General features: G+C 32.7%; 1 protein-coding gene across 3 annotated transcripts in view; it reads left to right on the plus strand.

Moving 5' to 3' along the window:
- The window catches only part of CSMD3 (CUB and Sushi multiple domains 3), a 1277440-nt gene that overhangs the window by 916217 nt on the left and 336698 nt on the right, over positions 1 to 24525 (plus strand). For all 3 annotated transcript variants that reach the window (XM_011982326.1, XM_011982327.1, XM_011982328.1), the window contains 2 exons: positions 1251 to 1420; positions 14969 to 15125. In XM_011982326.1, coding sequence (XP_011837716.1) covers positions 1251 to 1420; positions 14969 to 15125 — 327 coding nt within the window. The remainder of the gene's footprint in view (positions 1 to 1250; positions 1421 to 14968; positions 15126 to 24525) is intronic.

Here is a 24525-nt window from a genome sequence, read left to right on the forward strand (position 1 = left end):
ATCTCCTGACCTTGTGATCCGCCCGCCTCGGCCTCCCAAAGTGCTGGGATTACAGGCGTGAGCCACCGCGCCCGGCCACAATGTTGATATTATACTGACTGCTTCTTCTTGATCATTTTTATTTCAATAGGCTTTTGTTTCTTTTGTCTTATTTTTGTTAATGTTTAAACATTTAAAAGGTAATGCAATTCATTATTCACCTTGTTGTCTACTTTCTCTGACTGTTCCCATAAATCATTCTTTTTAAAATCTTATTTCTGGAAAAAAACAATCTGCTTTTTTTTTTTTTTTTTCCTTTTCAGTTAAATATTTGAAAATGTAAATATTTTTGCCCTGTGGTTTGGTAACATGAAGTTATTAGATTAAGATAGAAAGCTTAGTTTATTGAATTTCTGAAACATATTTAAGACTTTTAAGGACTTATTGTTTGTTTTTTCAATACTGCCACAAGCTTTTTATGTTGAAATACATTAAAATTAAATTCGAGCTAAATTTGTTGAGAAATTCTCACATTTTCCTAAATGTTTAGACAGTTCCTCAAATTTTGCAAAATTAGTCCTGAAGGTTTAGCAAAACCATTTTATCTATTATGAGAATGCCTTCATGTAGTCTAATTTTCTATACTGAGAAAGGTGGTATAATTTCCAAAGATGCCCAATTTGTTACAATTATTGGTTAACTATTATTACCAGGGGGGTTTAGCTATTATATCAGTTTTCAAAGATAATGTAATGTTTGATTCCCTTTTTATTATTAAAATTCTTGTATCAGCAGAATACTGAGTACTAGGAGAAAAAAGACGGGTCAAATTAATTAAAAAGGTACAAATGTTTTAAAAGATCAAGTTAGAATTATTCAAAACCAGAATTAATATATGTCCCTTTCATTTAAAAGAGCTAAATTATAAATTTAAATGTATTAATTTATCAGAAATCTACAAATGCAAAATACATTCTTAAAATTGTGCTCTCATCCTTTCCTATGCTATCTTTTAATCCAGGGGGAAAATTACTACAACTGTTGTATATTTTCATTTGTACACAATTGTCCTCTCCATGAGCTGTAGTCTCTTCCTCCCATATATTATTTGAGGAGGGAATTAATCATTTACAACATAAAGTCATTCTGTATATTATTTTTCTGCTAAACTTTAGGTAAAATAAAATGCATTACACTTCCATACATGACATTGCTTGAAAATGGTACTGCTATCTATTAAACTATACTTCAATATTCTGTTTTACCTGCAGCTGAATGTGGTGCATCTGCAACAAATAATGAAGGAATTTTGCTGTCTCCAAATTATCCACTCAACTATGAAAACAACCATGAATGCATTTATAGTATTCAGGTTCAAGCAGGCAAGGGAATCAATATTTCAGCCAGAACATTTCATTTAGCACAAGGAGATGTTCTTAAGGTAGGTGAACTCAGACATACTTGTATTTTGATCATTTTTAGCCATTAAATATACACCAGTAGATAAATATATATGCCTATATATGTGTGAATATATATAGTATTAACTGTAAGTTGATTCTGCCTTTTATGCAGTCAAATTATATAATAATTCTCATTTTCTATTATTGTTTCCATTAAAATAGTATGCTTTGTTTCCAATTTTTATTTATAATAAAAGGTAATTTTTTATTTTATGATACATGAATTTTAATATTTTAATAATACCAAAATAAGAAAACTTTAATGCCAAATATCTTGCCTAATAAGTATCATATATAAAACATCATCAAATGACCATCATACAATATGTTTCTTTGTCTTATTTTTGTTAATGTTTAAACACTTAAAAGGTAAAGCAATTCATTATTCACCTTGTTGTCTACTTTCTCTGTTCCCATAAATCATAATTTTTAAAATCTTATTTCTGGAAAAAAACAACTTGCTTTTTGATGGTCATTCGATGGTCATTTCTTTAAGAAATATAATAGTGATTTAGTTCTATTTATATTATATTGTCTATAATATAACTTATTTATTTTTGTTAATATATGAAGAATCTTTTGCATTTATGACTATGGATACTTTTTATGAATATATAAACCTAACAAGTCAATGTCTATAAATTAAGAAAAAATGTACTTTGTTGATAATAACTATTGGTATAAACATTATTTAAACATTTTGAAATAATCAAATGTCTACTTTTCTAAAAAGATAACATTTTGGCAAATAAATATTTTCATAGTTGCTGATTTATATTTTCAATATAAATATTTTGATAAATATGATTTATATTTATCATTAGAGTAAAATTAAACACTTCTAAAAGTCACATTTAAATATTTTAAAAATAATTATATAACTTTGTTTTTCTAATCGTTAAGATTTTCTTAAGCCAGGTGAAAAATTCATTATACTTCTGTTTTCACAAATTTTGAAAAAAAAAAAAATGGAATTCCAAATTGGCTGCAGCAGGAGAATTTTTTTTTTTTTTAATTAACGATTTTAACGTTATTGGTTAGTTTCTTTTTTAAAAGAAATATTATTTCATGATAATTGATGGCTCACTAACACAATAACACTATATACTTATAAGATTTGAATAGGCTTTGGGGAAAATTTCTCACAATGTATCTAGATGTATACAATTTCAATATTAATTTAGCATCAATATATGTATTCCTATTTTCTGCATTTTTCCCCAACTGGCAACGAAACTCACTACGTAAAACTCTTCCACCTCTAGTTCATTGTTTGGGTGTTTCTGTTAAAATAAATTATGTTTTTTCAATTGGAGTCAACATTGAGATTAATAGTTTGCTTGTATATAGAACTGAGGCAGTGCTTTTTATTTTCAAGCAAATTGTGTGGGGAAATGTATCAATGTATAGATAAGATCTGTGAGCTAGTCTAGCTACTACTATTGCACAAGCAACAATAATAAACATGTGTTGGTGAGCTAAAATTCAGGAAATGTTTCTTCGCATCTATCACTTGTGCCTATTACTGATCTCCCTAAAATATTTCTTTGTGATGCTTAAAATGCATCCATTTCTTTTCTATACTGACATTCTTTGGAGAATTTATTTGGGATCACAAATGATTCTTTTTAACAATAAAATAAAGCTTTCTAACCAAGGTCTTACTTTTTTGGAATAAAGCCACATACATTTCTGATATGTGCTACCTTGAGAAGGGTGGCCCTTCAGTCGTAAGTGACAACACAAGGGGATATAATAGGGAGCAATGAAAGAAGGCAGAAAAAAAAAAGACTCAATTTAAGGCCCTTTAAAGGATTTCTTCAAATACAGATTTCTCTTATATGTGTAAAAAGTTTAAAAACTTGTGTCCCCAACGATTTTTAAGAATTCTTTAATTTTCCAAGAATATACATTCCCCAAAGTTGAAAATACTATATACTAAATATTATAATAGAAACATACCAATTCAATTATCCTTCTACTCAAAGACTTGCCTGAGATTTATTTTGAATTATTACTTTAAAACAGTTTCAGCAAGTCACTCTATAAATACAATTTAGGGTGAACTTTTAGATTCCAAATTTGTCTCCTTCATGGTCTCTCTGCCAGAATAGGAGGTAAGATGCTTAATGTTACCTCATTCTTCCCATTAATCCGATGGGCAACTATTAGCTGAAAGATACCCTTTGACATGAACACATTTAGTTACATACAAACAGAAAGATGAACCCTCAAAAAGATATATTATTAATTCTCAAAAATTATGGAGTGCAAAGTCATCTTAGGGTGGAAAGTTATTTGCCTAATTGAAAACTAATCCAGGAAAGTTAATCCCCATCTCCAGTACTTTACAATATCGAACATAGTGGAGTCAGTTAGATTCCTGTATTTAGACTAGGATATAATAAGAAATAAAAACAAAGAGCCCATTATAAAACCTGCTGCCCCTTGACTGAGAGAATTTAAAATCATTGCTTTTTCTTTTATGTGGTATCATTGATTACATTTTTTGGAATGACACTCTCTTGTAATCCTTATATGAGAATCAAGTTTAGGAGGAGAGATTTTTTTTCTGGTTTCATTTACTATATGACATAACTATGTTGGATTCTGACCAAAACAAAAATAACAATACCAACAATAATATGTGTGTGTATCTACATCTATTTCCATGCAAACATTCATGTACAACTTTTGTCTCTGAGAGTTCAGTGTCCAGGAAGGCACTCACTTGCTCACTCACCTGTTGTCTTTTTTCTTCTCTCCTTCTCCTTTCTTTCTATAAAGAACTTTAGTTATTTAAAATCACACCAGTAGAGTTTGCACCAGTGAGTTCCAAGTGTAAGCCATCATATGACTCCTCTAGATTTTTTTTTTAAGTTTCAATTACTGGCACTCCTCCCAGGTTTTCTGATTCAGTTCATCTACACGTGGGAATTTGGATTTTTGTAAAGCTCTCCAGATTATCTGATGACCATCAATGTAGTAATTATGATTATATCCTTCTTTGGCTCTAGTGTTAAAAAGAAGAACATTTATATGTCAAAATATTTTACTGTAGTGCTTCAAAGGTAGCAGACTGTTACTCTAAATAATAAAAATTGACCTCAATATTACTAGATAATTTTGAGTCATTAACTTTATACCAGATTGAAATCTTTTTTTTTTTTTTTGAAAAACTTTTTTATTCATTTGTGCCATTTTTCAAAGGTGGATGAATAATTTTAATAGCATCTGAGAAAATCCTATATAGGCAAACAGAACATTTTCTAGCCACGAAAAGGCAATAAAAATAAAAATAAATGAAATAAAAATTCCTATGGTGATTCTTACTTAAACTGGAAAGGAAATTTCACTGTATCCATTCTGAATTGAACAAAACTGGTGCAGAATGATCATTTAGGAATATATCTTTTTTTTTTCCAATGTGCTTACTTAATGGGTATTTTCAACTGTTCACTATGAACAACCTTGGCTAATTATGTATTTTTATAATGATGATAGAACAAATATAAAACCTATCCATGATTGTATAGGAAACTCTTATAATTTACATGCCTTCAACTATTAATGTTTACATATACGAACAGTAAGTAGGTTAAGCGACAATTTTCTTATATGCTACTTACTTATTTTTGGAAAACTTTAATGACACACCACAGGTAGGTTTGAATTTCACTTGACACTACAGCTTTAAGGAATCTAAAAAGATATATGAACTATATTTTGTTTACAAAAAAACTTTAATGTTCACATTAAAAAAAACTTTGAAACATATGTGCCTTGAAGTACATTGACAGAACAGCACAACCAATGCAAAATCTGCTCTGACCTGTGATAAAATCCAGTTTCTATCTATATGATCTCTCACTATTTCCACTTGAATGACTAACGGGAATTTCAAAGTTCATCAGTTCAAAACACACATCTCCTCTCTCCTCATTTTTCTCTATTTTAGTAGATAGAAACTAATTACTCAATGATGAAATAGAGTTCATTCTTGCTTCCTTTTTTCTTTCACACTTTGTGTATTGTCTCTCAGCAAATTCTGTGGTTCTTTCCTTCAAAGTTCTGGAACTAATCATTTCCCACCTTCGTAAATAACCTTGGTCTAAATTATCACCTCTTACTTGTGTAACTGACATTGTTTCTAATTGATCCTCCTATTTCCACCGTCTTAGATCATGTGAGATATTATAACAGAATAACATAGACTAAGTGGTTTATAAATGATACACATTTATTTTTTGAAGTTCTGAAGGCTGGTGAGTTCAAGACTAAGTCACTAGCAGATTGTGTCTGATGATGTCCACCTTCCTCAAAGAGTCATTTTCATATTGTGAACTCCATGGCTAAAGGGATGAATAAGCTCTTTGGGATATCTTTTATAAGGGCACTTATTCCATTTATGAGCTCTGCCCTCATGAACAGTTAGCCTCCAAAGGCCCCACCTCCTAATACCATCACCTTGAGTGTTAGGATTTGAACATATGAATTTGGGGGGGACACAAATATTGAGACCGTAGCATACTCTATAGACTGTTTCAAAATCAACAACAAAAGTGACCCTTTTTCATGTTATGCTTTGGCTCTAAACCTTTTTATGTTTCTCATCTCATTGTAAGTAAAATCTAAAGCCCTTACCATGGGCTGTATGATTTGGCATAATTTTAATGTTCCTGACCTTTCCTTTTGCCACTCTTCCTCTAGCTCACTCCACTCCAGGCATAATGGCCTCCCTGCAGTTTATCAAATATAGCAAGCATGCTGTATTAGTCCCCCACCCCCCGCCCGCCTTTTGTTTTTTTTTTACATTGCTATAAATAAATACCTGAAGCTGTAAAATTTATAAGGAAAAGAGATTAAATTGGCTCACAGTTCTGCAGGTTCTACAAACATGGCACCAACATCAGCTGGGTTTCTGGTGAGGGCCTCAGGAAGCTCACAATTGTGGCAGAAGGTGAAGGGAGAAGCTGATGTATTACATGGTGAGAAAGGGAGCAAGAGAGCAAAGGGACAACAGATTCCAGACTTTTAAACCAGCAGACCTCATATGAACTAACTGAGAGAGAACTCTCTTATTACCAATGGGATGGTGTTCATGGGGGTTCTGCCCCCATGATGCCATCACGTTCCACCAGGCCCCACTTCCAACAGTGGAATCACATTTTAACATGAGATTTGGAAGTCACAAACGTTCAAACCACATCACACGCTCCAACACCAAGCCCTTTGCTCAGGCTATGTCTTCTGCTTGCATGTTCTTCCTCAGGATAACCACATGGCTGTGTCCCTCATTTCCTTCAGGTCTCTACTAAAATGTCATATGATCAGAGTCTTCAATGGACCCTCCTATAAACTGGTAAACTTACCTCCATCATCTCTTTCCATAGTATTAATCTGATCTATTCTTCATAGCACTGATCTACAACCTGAAATATTATGCATTCATAGTTCATTCCTTTAATTTTTATCTTCTCCAATAGAACGCATGCTATAAGACAGCAGGAACTATTTAACTCCACTTTAACTCAAGCATCTAGGAACAATGCTTGTCATATAGTAAATGCTCAATAAATATTTTTTTCTTCTGGAAAGGACAAATTTACTATATAATTTCAGCTACTTTCTATGTAAAGCAAGAGAAACATATTTCCTTTCTAATTAAGTTCAATTGTTATTGTTTCTAATCTAAGAAAAGTGAATATATTTTTATACAACATAGTTACTTCTAAATATTTTTCCCATTGCCGTGCTGTTTTGTCCAAATATAGCTTATAAAATTCAGGGTTATATTTGGTGATATATTATTAGATAAACATGCCCACTCAATCAACGTTGCCCAAATTTATTCTAACCTTTGAAAACACATTATGCTCCGGATTATTTTTCTACACACCTATTTTGTCATTAAGAATGGGCTTTAGAGTTAGGTAAACCTAGGTTCAAATCTCAAACCTACCACTTAATAGTCATACAATTATTGAAAACATTACTCAAGATTTCTAAATCTCACCTTCCTCACCTGAAACATTCTGATAATAATAAAAACTTACATTCAGTATTGCTATAATGACTAAATTAGATAATGTTTTTAAATTAAATGATTGTTTAGAAAGCACTCAGCACAGTGCTTGCCCCTGCAAGTGTTCAGTGAATATTCATGTAATAGGAATATATTTCAGAGTCTGGAAAAAAATTTGCAAGAAATGTAGCAAAAGATTTTTGTATAAGTGACCTAATTTTTATTTTCAACAACCTTTTTGCTGGGCAGTGAGAAAACCAATCTAGGTCAATTCAGGATAAACTCAGTCAATTCTGTATTTGCCAGTTCAACGTCTGCACATATTTTGGCATCAAGACTTCAAGTTGTCAAAAAGGAAAAGTGCGTTTTGTCCTAGGGCATTATCTGTGGCAGCAGCTGCTGCGCTCCCTCATTTGCTACTTGTTCTGAAGTCAGCAGTACAATTGGGCATCTACTGCTGGATCCCAGTTATCCCAACTGCAAAACCTCTTTGCATCTACCAGCTCTCTGCAGTATATTCTGTTCTGCTCATAAGAAGCACTTTTCAATTACTCTGTATATGAGACTGAGTTACGCCAGAATTCCACGTGACTGGCTCAGGCTCAGTTGCCTCACCAACCGCACATACCTACTGTTTTTTTTGTTTGTTTGTTTGGTACCTCTTTTCTGCAAGCATGTTTCCCACTTTTCTGGGCTCCAGATAGAAAGCCAGGTACATGTTCCCTGTTTTCTAATTATTGGTATTCTATTATTCTTCCACCCAAAAAGGATACGATGCAAGGTCCTGTCTTAGAAACCTAAATCAGAACCTAATTAATTTGTTCTCTACTTAACTCATATAGGGAATGTTTCTCTAGTTTGTTTGGAGTCTGATTATTTTATTTTTTTTCAAAGTGACATAGGATATGGCAGAAATACTGAACTTCTTTCCTCACTCTCACTTGTAAATATGTAATCTAATTAATTCTTTCAATTAACATTTATAAGAGGGGTTTATTATATGTAGGCTCTATGCAATTAACATCGAATAGCTCCCATTGTCAGCCTGGTAGAATGAAAATTGAATACCAATGAGAAATACTATTTTCTGTTTTCATTGTTGCTGTGTTTGTTGTTATTTTCAAATAAAAACTAAGGACAATGTTCAGAATAAAGGAATATAGCAGAGCATTCCTTTATTCTTTGGAAAAGAATTTATTCTATTCCAAAATTCAAGGCAATCTTTTTACCATGGTTAGCATTGTGTAGTCTAAAGACTTATTTCTTATGCAAAATGTAGACTATGGATGATTATGGAGAAAAGTCAATAAAGTAACTCAAAATTGCTTTTGAAACTGGGAGAGAAAATGTTAGGAGGAATGATGTCATTTTTATTAAAAATTAGATACTCAAAGGACTTGATTAATAACATTCTTGTAGAGATATGATAAGGTTATTAACCTGTTATTTTCTAAAATGTATTATTTTCAAGTTTCTTTCCTATCTATGTGTGAGTCTTTGGGAGTAGCACTTGTGAGAGTGTATTGTTAAATTTTCAGTAATTTTGAGAGCTGATTGTTGAACATAGCCAGTACCAAAAATTAAGTTATATTACAATTAGATTGTAATTAAATCACAATTAAATTAACTTAAATTATATTAAAAACAAGAACAATAAATACAATTTTTTTTAATTTCCTAATTATTGTACTACTTTTACTATTATCTGTGCTTCTGAGGTTATTTATGTATATTGTATCCCTATGGTAGAAATACCATGCCACACTGTGCCCCTTCACGTCTCTTCCCAACTGCACATTCAGTGACATCACATTCACATTCAATGATAGCTTGATGTTGGCCAATGGGAATATTTACACTGTGGAAACTGGCAAATGCTACAAAACATGACTTAACTTGTTGTTTGCTTATTATATAGATGTAAGTGGAAATGGGTTGTGTCTGTGGCCATTACATTATGAATAGCACTACATATTGAAGAATTTTTTTTTCAGTATTTGAAAACTATTATTCAATTAACCAATAGTTGCTCATATCATTTACAAATTCAGGAAGTTCTGACATAACCTTGTTTTTGATTTTTCACTTTCCTTTTATTTGTTAACATTAAAAACAATCAAGCAGTATTTATTTAGGAAATACTCTTGTTTGTCAGTTGCAATCATAAATTGCATACACAAAAGTCTGGCAAAAACAGTAAAAGCATTCTTTAAAAATCAATTAGTTATATGAAATGTACAGTCATGAATATTGTATATTTTATTACCATTTGTACATTGCTCGACACCTCCCTAAAATCAGGGATTGGAAAACAACAGTGTGAGAGCCAAACTGGGCCTGGCACTTGTTTTTGTAAGTAAAATTTTATTGGGAGAAAGCCATGTCCATTCATTTGCATATTGTCTATGGCTGCTCCTGTGCCACAATGTCAGGACTGAGTAGCTGTGACAGAGATGGTATGCCTCCCAAAGCCTAAAATTTTATTTTCTAACCCTTCTTAGGAAAAGTTTGTTTATTGCAATAAATGCTATTTTAAAAGCCTTATATACAAATATATACATTTAACAGTTTTTTGTTGTTGTTGTTTGTTTGAGAGCTGGTTGTTAAACATTTTTTAGCACACCAGTGATCTTATATGTCCAGCACACATATCTGCCAATTCTGCTTGCTATTCATTGGAATCTTGTATTAATTCTCCCCTCAAAAGCACTCTCAAAGTGCCAATTTGTATAGACTGCTATGTCAGGCCTCATAAAACCCTTCATCCTCTTCCATTAAGTATCAGGAAAATAAAATGATTTGTAATAAGCTGCAGAACTTTAATGTAGAGTTGGAACTTCAGCTCTATTATACAACCAAAAACCGCTTGTCCCTGGAAAGCTGGTCCTTCATTGTTTCCCTTCTCCTTCACTAAAACATACTAGCTCATATAATCGAGAATACATTATGTAACTACTTTAGAAACCTAAATAATTGAATGCAAATAAAAGTTCTCTACTCTATTTTACATTATCTTTGCAGAGAATATAAAAAGTTTTAGAATAGAGCCTTTTTTGATTAACCATTATAAAAATTGTTCTTTATTTTATATGCACACTTGACATCTAATTCACGTTTTTAGAAAATGTATTTAATTTCCAAATCAACCTATAAAACAAATGACCAAAAGTAAAAATGCTAGGATCCAAGAACAGGAATAATTTGGAGGTTTATATAATTATACATATATGTATGTGTAATTTCTGTCTTCATATTTTACTTCTATATTTACTTTCTGCTCTTGGATTCAGGTTAACACCTCACTTGCTAATTCATTAGATAAATGAGTTAGAACATGCTTTCTGTTTATATATTTATATATCATTCACAACAACAGCAAGAGTTTGGGGTGTTGATAAGTAGTTTGTTATAATACGGTTTAACCTACTGGCTTTAGGAGAGTCTGTACACCATAACTAATTTCAGGACCAGATTTATTACAAACAGGTTTGACAATTAAAACATGGCAATGTTAAGTTTTAGTTTGTTCTGGTGTAAATAATCAGACAATTGCAACATCTTAACAAATTAGACTCTCATCAAATAATTTCATTAACATTAATAAAAGCCATCAATACCTTTCATGATATTAATCCTTAAGTCAATTTAATAATAATAATATACATTAAAGAAAAAGGAGATTACACTTAAATAGACAAAAACAAGCTTAAAGATCTTGATTTTAATTAGAATAGAAATATGAGCAGTAACAGTCTCAAATAAAAGTCCTATTGCTCTAGTCAGACCCAATTTAATCACTTTGTACTATATATTTACTTTTGAACAAAAGGCATATTTTGTTCGTTTTGTTTTCTTATTTGTATGCTTGTATTCATGACTAGTTTAAAAGTAATTTATCTTTGGTTATACTGCTTTGTCCCTTTGTTGCCTTTATGTTTTCATCTATTTAACTACATTTGAAGGATTTTATTTATGAGTTAAATAGCATTGACTTGATCATTACTATAAAACTCTTCTCTTTTTAAAGGCTTCCTAATTAACACTTGCCTTTCATTTTGATTAAGCAATTTTATGCATGCTTCCAAAATTTCATAGTTGAATGATCCAGTTTCATTTTATTCTGATGATTATAGTGGAGCTTCAACAGTATTTGTTTTCTGCCTTTTGACTCAACAATGTTAAATACATTGTAGCTAGCAGATTTTGGTGCTGAATTAGATTCACCCAGCTGAACCTAAAATAATTTTTATTTCCTGAAAGTACTAGCTCTTTCATCATGCCCTTTCTTTAAATGATTGTTTTTTAAAAAAATGTCTTATAAAAAGTTTTTCTTAAAAAAAAAACCAAAAAACATATATATAGGTACTGCCTGGTTCAGTGGCTCATGCCTATAATCCCAGCACTTTGGGAGGCCAAGATATAGAGATAGTTTTAGTCCAGGAGTTCAAGACCAGCCTGGGCAGCATGACAAAATCCCATCTCTACAAAAAATACAAAAATTAGCCATGCTTGGTGGGGCGTGCCTATAGTGCAAGCTACTTGGGAGGCTGAGGTGGGAGTGTCACCTGAGCTGGGGGAAGTTGAGGCTGCAGTGAGCTAAAATCACACCATTGTACTCCAGCATGGGTGACAGAGACCCTGTCTTAAAAAAAAAAAAAAAAAAAGGTATACTGTACGCTTCTAACCGAATATACAGAGAATTTTGTGTTTATATATATTTTTTTATTTTTAGGTTAAGAATGATGTCTTACTATTTTATTTTTTTTTAATTTTAGTTACAGCACCTAACACAGGCATAGAACTAAATAACTAAATGTTGACTTATTTTGTTACTTTTTACATTGTTACATATAGGAAAAATTTATATGTATAATGTTTCTACTATCTATCATTAATTTTTGCTTTTCATTACTCCTGAAGATTTTTTAAAAATTAGGAAAGACTTTTTAAAGAAATTAAAAACAAATTTCAACAACCAGTTTTTACTTCCCCAGTTACATTAATTACTTGCTCTATTTATATTCTCCCTTTATTTGGCTATTTTTGGCAAACTGAAAGTTATTACAATGTATCCACACATAAATAGAGAAGTAGTTTTATCCAAGAAACAATTGTTTATATTTTATTTATGTTTATATTTTTCATAACAATTAAATTATATGTTGGTGAGAAGTTAAGGGTAACACAAGGAAAATATTATTGGGGATATCTCGATAATATCACCACAAATAAGATCCACTGGATCTAGTGTTTAAATGATTTGATTGTGAATGTGCAGCTCTAAACACAGAATTTATATACTATGTAATATAGAATCATAAAATAAATGTATTCAGAAGCATACTTCTGAGAATATTGAACATTTGAAACTGACAGACATGCAAGTTATATTTTGCCACAAGCAAGGTTTTCTTACCTCTGAATTATCCCCAATGACTACTATTCTTAAGAAATGAAAAGTTAAATGTTATGTAATCAAACCAAAATCATGCATTCCTGAGCTACCAACCTCAACATTTGGTTTGATTTTGTTGAAGACAGAAATTCTAACTAAAACAGAAACTTATTTGCATGATAAATTAGATTCCTCCAGGGATTCAAGGTATTCCCTGATAATATTAGGAAATTTGTGTATACAGCCCTCTAGTATCCAAATACTCTCAAGAGTAAATGTACATTTTTTAAAAACTTGAGAGTGTTTATAAAAAGAGAGAGACCAAGCAATGTTTGCTGTTAGGAATTCAATGACCATGTCGCCTTGAACTTAAGACTCTCAATTCCTCACTTTCTCTTATTTCTACCTTTTCTCTCTGCTGTAAAGAACAAGTAAACAAACTGTAGAAGCCTAGAGGGTATACATAAGTCTATAGATTCCATCAATTACAAATGGAGCGTGCAAGAAAGGCCTTATCAGTGGAAACTTAGAATTTCTTTGTAGAAAATGTTTAGGGTAATGTGGTTAGAAAAGAACATTTAGGGGCCCTGGAAAAAAAATTGGCATAACCTTAACATTAAATTCTAATAAAGATACTTTGAAAGAAAGGTTAATTATACACAAGTTTTTATTTAAAATCATATTAAAACATTCTAAATAAATCATTGGATTAAAACCAACTATCAATTATAAGAAAAATATACAGACTAATATAATAATAACAAAATATTCCATTGTATACCACCTAAAAATCATCTCTTAGGTGACATCAATGTAGTTATGGAGGAACACTTATGCTATGGCAAGATCCCTAGATGTGGAATCTAACATAATTTTTACTCTAGCACCAGGCCATGAGTAAGTAAGGCAATCTGAGCTAACAGACCAGTAATTTCAAGCAGTATTCTCCACTTTTTCTTGTTATTATTGTTCACCTAAGAAGCCCATGAAACTCCGTGAAACAAAATAGTATAGAATAAAGTCTGTCAGGGAGAGTTGATCTTTAGGGAACCACAAATCATTGTAATATCTAAAATATTATTGCTCCCAAGAACCAATTTTTACACCTTGGAGGTCATAATGATTATGTTGGGAATGCATGCCTTACAGGAAAAGGAATGGTAATATGCATTGTTGGTAAACCCTGGATTTAATTACTACATACTTTTTAGAAAACTATCTAGAAATATATGAACATGTCCCATATTTCATATCCCATATTTCTGGAATCCCGTATTTCTAGAACTTTTTTACTGAAGTACAAGTACCAAAAAACACGAGGTTACAAGTAAAAGAGTGTTTGTATCAGCATTACTTGTAGTAGCAAAAACTTGAGTTCATTAATACGGGAATGGTAGAGCAAGTTATGATGGAGTCACTATACATCTCTCAAACAGAAGAATTTGTATTAATGACCTGAAGAGATGTCTATAATGCGTTAATAAAAGAAAAACAAATTAGTACAGTAAGTAGTTATACCTTCAGAAAAATGAGAATGATGTGTGGGAGCTTATCAATTTCTTTATTGTGTATTTTTGCTTTATTAAGTTGTTTCTAAAAGCATTTAGAACTCCTTTAACTTAATATTTTTTAAAATGTCAAATATGAAACAAGTTAACGAACATGGAAAAGTTACAACTGCACCAGACACAAATATATTTTATATTAATCATGTTGTTGGAAAAGCAAGTGTTTGATCTCCTTGAGAAAGTTGCAGAGAAACAGCCAACTAACCAAGTAACCAACTTTCAAAACCAATCTTTAGGTAGGTATTCTTAATTTTAAATTGTCTCCCAGAAAAAGCATTTTTAAAATAATAAGAACAGAAGCTATATCACCTGATTTAAGTCTTACTTAAAGTATACTAAGCTTGGAATTTTAAAATTATACATGTGAATTATAACTTCCTTAACCTTGTGTTCATAGAAACCAATATATTTAGTTATCCTTAGGAAATGTACTGATCTGATTTAGAAAAAGTACACTTTTCTCTTTTTCATACATGTAAATACATGCTCTGAATTATTATTGACACATTTACATTTAAATTATAAATATATTTTACAGATTTACGATGGAAAAGATAAAACAACTCATCTACTAGGTGCCTTTACTGGTGCATCTATGCGTGGACTGACACTTAGTAGTACTTCAAATCAGCTCTGGCTAGAATTTAATTCCGATTCTGAAGGGACAGATGAAGGCTTTCAACTTGTGTATACCAGTAAGTATTTTAGAAGAGTAAAATGGTCAAACACTGGGGTGTTGCATGTATATTAAATAATTACATTGCACAAATTGAAATGATGCCCAATATTTGATGATTAATTTACAGCTCCTTTCTACATATATAATTTTGTGTGACCCTAACAACAGCCTGGTAAGTTACAGGTATTTTAGTTATTGCCATTTTACAGTTGAAACAACTCAGTTGGTTTTACAGAGGTTAAGTAATTTTTGACTCAGAGTTTATTTTTAAGTAGCAAGATTCTCCTCATCCAATATTTAAGAAATACAATAAAACTTTTGTCAGATGGAAATCCAATGTTTGAACTCCCATCTTTAACTACAAAAATGCATACTACAAAAATGCAAAAATGCAGATAATCAAGTGCAATGATTATCATTGGTCAGTTATAAATGATAACTAAAAGGCTTCAGGTCATTTCACACTAAAGAGTAGCTAAAGCTTTCAGTTTGCTCTGCTTTTGTGTTGACTTGTTTTATAACAAATTCTTTCTCACAGATCTATTAACTCATTATATTAAAGTCAGCTATTTTGACTATTTAAATAAGTTGAAGTTAAAACACTAAGAACCAGAGGTAGGTGGGTTACATCAACTGTAATATGAATTAAATGAATGTGTTTTACTAGTACCATAATATAAGAAACAGACTAATTACACCAATGAAAAATAAATTCTATTCAAATAGTATATTTCTTGAGTTTCTACTCTGTTCAGGATTCTGTGCTAATAAGTTAAAGTGCATATAAAAGAGGTGTTACTTCCTATGTATTTAATAAATTTACAATCTATCAGATCATACTGATTCTTGGAAGGTCAGCACACTCGTTAATGTTGTATAGCAAAATAAGTAGCAATACTCAAAAATCTTTATTGCTAGAATGCTTGAGAAAATCTACTGACTCCTATACATTTTCTCAAGAAGTCAGATGAATGGAAATTATTGTAGAAACTAAGAGGTTAAAAAGGTTACAGTATCAAAGATAATCGTATGGGATCTTAAAGGGAATTTGAATCAAATTATAGTTTGTGTAAAGAGTCTATCTTAATGGTATAAGAAATAGGAGCCAAGAGAATATACTGACTCATTGTATGAAAACATTTTTGTGCATAATACTGAGACATTATCTATTTCTTTCAGGGCTTTTCTTTCTACCTGTTAAAATTGTTACATCACTAACATTAACTAAACATAAATTAACAAAATGAATGCTGAATACACATTTTTAAATTCTCATAACTATGTGTAGAATGTGATTTCTTATGAATCTTCCTAAAGAAAAATAATAGTCCAAACAAATTGTGTTTACAAGTATTGTTATGTAATGGACTAAAAGTAATGATATTGAGTACTATTGCTCAAATGTAATTGGTGTGATCTGCTCAGATGGGAAAACTTTTTTTTTTTTAATTTAATCTGCTTTCCTCTTTCTCTTTCTCTGTTTTCTAACACGGCCACTGATGATTTTAAAGTAATTTCAAAATGAATGACACAACGTTTACATAATGGTTTTTGCTCTGCATCATTTTGCATTTCTTTTCTTTTCTTTCTTCTTTTTTTTTTTTTTTTTTTTTTTTTTTTTCTTTTTTTGAAGACAGAGTTTCACTCTTGTTGCCGAGGCCAGAGTGCAATGGCGTGATCTCTGCTCACTGCAACCTCTCCCTCCCGGGTTTCAGCAATTCTCCTGCTTCAGCCTCCCTAGTAGATGGGATTAGAGGGGCCCACCACCATGCCTGGCTAATTTTTGTATTTTTAGTAGAGATGGTGTTTCACCGTGTTGGCCAGTCTGGTATCGAACTCCTGACCTCAAGTGATCCTCCCGCCTAGGCCTCGCAAAGTGCTGGGATTATAGGCGTTAGCCACTGTACCGGGCCTGCATTTCTGCTTGTCTAAAATATTTATGGGTTTCAAAGAGGAAATCTGGATTTTTTTTGTTTTGATACATGACATCTATGTAGCTTGCGATTACTGATGAAAAAATAGTGGCCATTGTAGGACATACCTATATTTGAAATTATATGGGGTGCTCAGGTGTCTGGAATGAATAAGATCATTGACTTTATTGTCTTTAGTTTGAACTGTAGAATTTTAAAAAATATATATTTTAATTAGCAAATATTTGAAGTCACACCTCTTTTCTTAACTAACAATTAATTAATAATTGTCCATTAAAGGAAATGTGTGTTTATGAAGATTGGAAACTATAGAAGTGGGAAGAGAGTATAAATCCGTCACTCTTAAAAAGGGAAAACTTACATTTGTAAATATTTTTCAGTCTTAGAAATAAAACTAAAAATTTCAGTATCATATCTGTAACCAAAATGTTGATAGCCTACTTCCAAGGTATCTTTGGATATCAGTAGACAATTCTGTGAACCAACAGTTAGGTTCTGAGCTGTATTCTGTTGGGAAGGGCTTTAGAAACAGTGACACATCTGTTTTTAAGTGTATTTGTTCCTAAGTATTACTTCTTATTTTTATAGCAACAACTTTTCTACATATCTGCAATGATCTAAATAGTTAAACGCAGATTTTCTAGCTTTAAAAGTAGTTTGTTCCCATCCTCCAAGTATATACTATTTGTTTTCCAACCATAGTACCTGTGCCCAGGCTATTTTCTTTTTTGTGCATGTCCTACTGACTTTGGATACCAATTGAACTTCAAGATCCACCTCAAATATTTACTCATGAATGCTTATCCTGATTCTCTCAGCTGGAATTAGCAGACATTTCAATATTTCTTTTGTGCTAGTTTATATATGCAACTAATATAACAGTTATCACATTGCATTGTGGTTATACTTGTTTGCAAACATATGTGCATCGTTCTTCAATAGGCTATTTTCCTTCATAGCGTCTTTAGTCCATTTAGTTCAATTGCATCTTTTTACATATTCTTGATAAATTAAGATGTCATCTGAATATGAATTTTATAAAATGCTTTCATGATAGTAAAATGGTTCTACTAAGCCACATATTTTAAATATTCACAAAATTATTGGAAGCAGTAATTATTCAATTCCTGAACATGATAGAATGTGCATCAGTGGTTCACATAGGGAAAATGGGAAAGACCAGGATTTCGTGTTTAAATGCTCATATCCAGTTATTCTTAAGGCCAACTCTAACCCTGTCCATTCTGTGGTACATTTCTCTTACAATGATTCCAATTTCATTTCTGAAATACCTAACTGAGAGAATAATAGGTATTGCAGAGGAGGTCACAGTACTCACATTGAGAGAATCGGAACAGGAGCGAGAACATTTTTCTAGGGAGGATCAGGTAAGACTTCATAAAGGAGGCCGTATTAACGGTCGGGTTGGTGGTTCACAGAAAGAAATGGTGGGGAGTATTACAGACAAAGAGAAAGGAATGAGGAAAGACACAGAGATTAGGAAGAACATTCAAGGAAAATAATCTAATTCAGATTAATCCCACATATCTTGATGCTTCTCACAATTTCTAGTGGGGGAACAAGCAGACTTTTTTTGGCCATCCTATCAAATGATACCTGCACTATTTAATGATAGTCACTTTCTATTCCATTGTCTATTTTGTTGAGTTAGCAACATTTGCCATTGTCTGATTGTATTCAGTTTTGGGTAGATAAGATTGCATTTGACTGAGATAAAATGAAAAAAGTATGTTAGAACAGACCTTTAAAGTGCATTTTATTTCAATTATCTTATTGATCCATTCATTATGTAATTGCTAAGTATAGCAAGTGGCCTGGTACACACGGTGACTTAAATGTTGCTTTTGGCTTTAAGTGATGGAAAACCTTACCATGGCCTAAATAATCAGGGTTTATTTTGTTCATATAAGAAAAAGTAAAGAGTGAGAAAGTAGGTAGATCTTGATTCAACTATTTAACAAGATCAACAAGGATTTTGCTCCTGTCTTTCTGCTGTGGCATGTCTAGAGGGTTCACTTTTTATTTTCATGTTTGTGGTAACATAGTCATAATTTGGCTACTGTAATTATGGGCATGTTTAAGGCATGAAGAAAGGAAAAATGGGTAGTGCCAGCCACATAGACTCCTTTTATCAGAAATACAAAATCTTTCCTGGGAATCCCTGTAAGATACCCTCTTATGTCTCTATCCAATACTGGGCCATATGGTTCTGCTTTAACTTTCCAGCAAAGCAGCCTGGAATATTCAGTATGTGGAAGACTAAATAATTAGTTTAACTTTAGACTATCATGATTCACTGCTGGATATAGTTAGATTATAGCTGGGAACAAAATCAGAGTTGTTAGCAAGGAAGAAGGGAGATATTGAGAAGACAACTTACAGTATTTACTGCAATGTACAGCTAGTTTAATCAGTATTTTTAAAAAATAGGTTAAAGATACTGAACTAATACCTGCTTCTATGATTAATAGTGTCATGGAAGTCCAGAAACTCTTGGGTGTTTATAAAGGAAAAGTATATGGCTGACTCATGATTAATAGTTTTAGCTCTACTATGCTAAGAAGACTGTGAGCTTCTTTAATCTCCTTCCACCAACAAATAAATTATATGCATACCTAGTATGAAAATCGTATACCACACTAGAGGGGGAGAAAATATCCCATTCGCTTTTCTTTTTTTCTTTTCTTTCTTTTTTTTTTTTGGTCTCTTACTCTGTTGCCCAGACTGGAACCTCTGTCTTCTGGGTTCAAGCAATTCTCCTGCCTCAATCTCTTAAGTAGTTGGGATTACAGGTGCCCACAACCACGCCTGGCTAATTTTTTGTATTTTAGTAGAGACAGTGTTTCACCATGTTGGCCAGGCTGGTCTCGAACTCCTGACCTCTAATGATCCACCTGTCTTGGCCTCCCAAAATGCTGGGATTAGAGGTGTGAGCCACCACACCAGCCCCATTCTTTTTTCTAAAGCAAATTAAATCTGTTCAGTCTTCATCTTTAGAGTTGTCATGAAAAATCTCATTTAGTCTTTTTGGGGAAATATTCTTCTCCCAAATAAATAAATTTCTCAGTCAACTCTAGTTTGATCTGACAATTAAAGTTTGGACAGCTATACTGTTGAATATAAAACGTGTGAGATACACTTAGATATTTTTTGACCTCTGGGGGCTTTCACTGCTCTTTCATCCCTCTAACTTCCCAGAATCCAACTCCCTTATTGAGTCAGGCCAATCTTCCTCCTTCTTCTCAAAACAATTACTGTCATTTACTCTTGCCTTTGAGAAATCTGAAACTCATCCCAAATGAATATTCAAATGAGACATATTGTTAGGTGCTTTACCTGACACAAGTTACTTGTTAATTTCCCTGTGAGGAGGAACCAATAAAGGCATACCTGTTCTTCTGAGAGAGTACAGGGTGTAGGGTGAGAGAACATTATTACTTCCTTCTAGAGTTGGAAAGCAGATCAGAAATTGAGATCACAATACAGTATCCTTCCTAAAACATCACTCTGTTCTGGATAATCCTATAACAGAATTCAGCAAAACCCAATAGGATATTCTGCCCAGATTCCTCCAACCTCTCAACACACATTTCAAAAACGATTTCTAAATCTGGTGTATTTTACTCTCTAAAGGCTAAGTTGTAGAGACATCATTTCTACTTGGTCACCTGACATATCTTCCCTTTTACTCATCTATTGAAATTCACTAATTTATTTATTATTGACATTATTAATCTGGTCATAGTTTTACATTTTGTCTTTTCCCAGTGGAATATTATATATTGAGAATATAGAGAACAATTAATAAGAGAAAGCTCCTTCCCATAAGAAAGTAACTTTTTAGAGGGACAAGACATAAAGTTATGAACAAAAGGTAAGAGAACTACATTTAGAAGTAATTTAAAACAGGGCAATGGGATAGATAGTACAGATGAGACCACTTAGCTAATTTGTTCAGACTACATCTTAGAGCAGATGTTATCTGAGTTCATACCTAAGTGATAAGAAAGAATAACCACATAGAGGCAAAGGGTTCTAGTTGGAGGGAGTAGCAAGTACAAAGGCCTAAAAGAAGCCTGAGCTTGAGTTCTATGGCTGTAGCTAAATGAGCAAGGAGAATGAGACAAAATGAGAGATAAAGTTGGAAACTAGCAGTAGCAAATAACCGGGGTTCGTCATCTCATGACAAGGGAATCGAGGTCAAGGACACAAGAAGTGGGTTTAGGAGCTGAGGTTTAATAGCCAAAAGAAAGAGCAAGGAGAACAGCTGTCTTTCTTGTGAGAGAGAGGGGTTCCCAAATGGGACTTCCAGCCTACAGCAGAGTACACCAGATTTTATAGACAGGCTTATGAGGTGGTGTCTGATTTTCATAGGGCCCAAAGATTAGTTGAACCAGGTATGATATTTACATAACACACCAGAAGCTGGCTGCCCCATCCTAATCTTATTTTGCAAATGGAATCTTTGCTTGGCCTGCACCATGTTGCCTTCTCCTTACTGTATGCATGGCTGGCAAAGAGAAGAGAAGAAGGAGCCACCATTTTGAAGATGCCTAGTCCCAAGTAGCCTTTTTCTATTGGCACAGCTGACAGCATTCACCATGTAAGTGTCCAACTTGCTTGTCTATGTTTGCAGCTTGATTTTAGAAGCTGCTCTGTTAGAAAAGAAAATGACAAAAATTAATTCAAGATGTATTGGAGACTTAAATGTTAGACCTAAAACCATAAAAACCCTAGAAGAAAACCTAGGCAATACCATTCAGGACATAGGCATGGACAAGGACTCATGTCTGAAACACCAAAAGCAATGGCAACAAAAGCCAGAATTGACAAATGGAATCGGATTAAACTAAAGAGCTTCTGCACAGCAAAAGAAACTACCAGCAGAGGGAACAGGCAACCTACAGAATGGGAGAAAATATTTGCAATCTACTCATCTGACAAAGGGCTAATATCCAATCTACAAGGAACTTAAAAAAATTTACAAAAAACAAACAACCCCATCAAAAAGTGGGCAAAGGATATGAACAGGCAATTCTCAAAAGAAGACATTTATGCAGCCAAGAGACACATGAAAAAATGCTCATCATCACTAGCCATCGGAGAAATGCAAATCAAAACCACAATGAGATACCATCTCACACTGGTTAGAATGGCAATCATTAAAAAGTCAGGAAACAACAGGTGCTGGAGAGGATGTGGAGAAATAGGAACACTTTTGCACTGTTGGTGGGGCTGTAAACTAGTTCAACCATTGTGGAAGACAGTGTGGTGATTCCTCAAGGATCTAGAAATACCATTTGACCCAGCCATCCCATTACTCGATATATACCCAAAGGATTATAACTCATGCTGCTATAAAGACACATGCACACGTATGTTTATTGTGGCACTATTCACAATAGTAAAGACTTGGAACCAACCCAAATGTCCATCAATGACAGATTGGATTAAGAAAATGTGGCACATATACACCATGGAATACTATGCAGCCAGAAAAAGGATGAGTTAATGTCCTTTGTAGGGACATGGATGCAGCTGGAAACCATCATTCTGAGCAAACTATAATAAGGACAGAAAACCAAACACCGCATGTTGTCACTCATAGGTGGGAACTGAACAATGAGAATACTTGGACACAGGAAGGGGAACATCACACACCAGGCCTGTTGTCGGGTTGGGGGCGGTGGGAGGGATAGCTTTGGGAGATATATCTAATGTAAATGATGAGTTAATGGGTGCAGCACACCAACATGGCACATGTATACACATATAACAAACCTGCACGTTGTGCACATGTACCCTAGAACATAAAGTATAATTTTAAAAAAAGAAAAGAAAAGAAAATGACTTGGTGGCTGCTTTTCATTAAAAGGAAAAACTTACTAAGAACTCCCATACCCCCACTATCTGTCTAAATAATTTCTTAACTCCTATATCATCAGAGGTGAGGTGGAGTATAGTACGGGCTTGGATTTTATTTAAAAGGCACGTAGATACTTTGGTCATTATCATAATGTTCAATATAAAAGTTACAAATAATAACAGCTACCATTTATCTACCACCTACCAGATGCAAGGTATCCCAAAGAGGCAGATAATATTATTATTTCCAGGGAGAAAATGAGGAAACAAAAAGCATGGCAAAGTTATCTTCCTCAGCCAAGGTCACATAGCTAACAAGTACAGACATGGAAACTGAACTGAGAGTCTCTGCCTCTAGAATCCATGTTTCTAACCACTATGCTATACTAGCTCTGAACTCAAGATTTGGTTCTTTATATGTGAAGTTTTATAGATTTAATGTATTTTTAAAACTGTCTATGTAAATGTAAAAAAAAATAAAATAAAAAAAGAGAGAAATAATATTAGTGCAATTCTTCCCATAGAAACTTTTGTCATTTTATTCTTGAGAATCTGAATGTTTTCATGTTCGTTACATTTACTATTAGGGAAAGTCTTAGTCCTGCTGTCATTCATATTGTTCATGAAGTCTCTAAATGCTACTTGTTGAAGATTACTTCATTACAGATTCTTTTAGCCCTGTTTACTTGTAGTTATCCTACTTTTATTTTGTAAAAAGTAACTGAGTATTTTTAACAGCCATCTATTTACAGAGCTAAATTGCACCTTATTGATGGACTATACTATTGTCTTATCAAAAGCTGACCTGCTAAATATGCATGTTGCCCAGCCATTAGGCAGTACTCTGGGCTCAGATGTTTTCTTGTTATCTCTTCTGCACATTTAATTTACAAAAAGTCCCACTGGAGAAATGTTCATTATCCCAAGAGAAAACTGTAAATATATTTGATTGTTCACAGCCTTCCAGTTTTGTTGCTTGAAATCATTTAATAATCTACATGAAGCATGGCCATTTCAAATTTTATATTCAAATTAAAGATGGGCATTAACTAATTTGTGATGCTTTTTCGTGCATACTAGCCTTGTGAATATACAACAAATTACTCTTTAATTTAGTTACCGGTTTGTTGTTGGCAATGTAAATCATAAAAAATTATCAGATGACTTATTAACTCTACCCTTATTCTTACTATATAACTCATCTAATGCAAATGAAAGTAAAAAATAAGTAAATTGCAAGGGAGCAATAAAGCCACCCCATGTGGTTCTATGTCCTATAAATCAGTTAGCAGATATGTTTGACATTTCTTATATTTTTAAAATACCAAAATAAATTGGGTGATAAGGGAAGTATTGATCAATGCTGCATGATATAGTCCAAAGTATTCTAACTGAAATACTAAAGAAAAGTTTATTAATTAATTGTCATTTACATAGACAATATTAAATTTCTTCATACTAGAATAATAAAAGTATCATTTTCATAGCCTTTGCATCATAGAAGTTTAGTAAATTTAAACTTACATATCTAAGGACCTACTAATTTACACGTTACATAAAATTAATTTCTGACAAGTTGAAGACCTAAAATGTAAA

This window comes from Mandrillus leucophaeus, unplaced genomic scaffold (genome assembly GCF_000951045.1).
Source record: "Mandrillus leucophaeus isolate KB7577 unplaced genomic scaffold, Mleu.le_1.0 Scaffold239, whole genome shotgun sequence".
NCBI lineage: Eukaryota > Metazoa > Chordata > Mammalia > Primates > Cercopithecidae > Mandrillus > Mandrillus leucophaeus.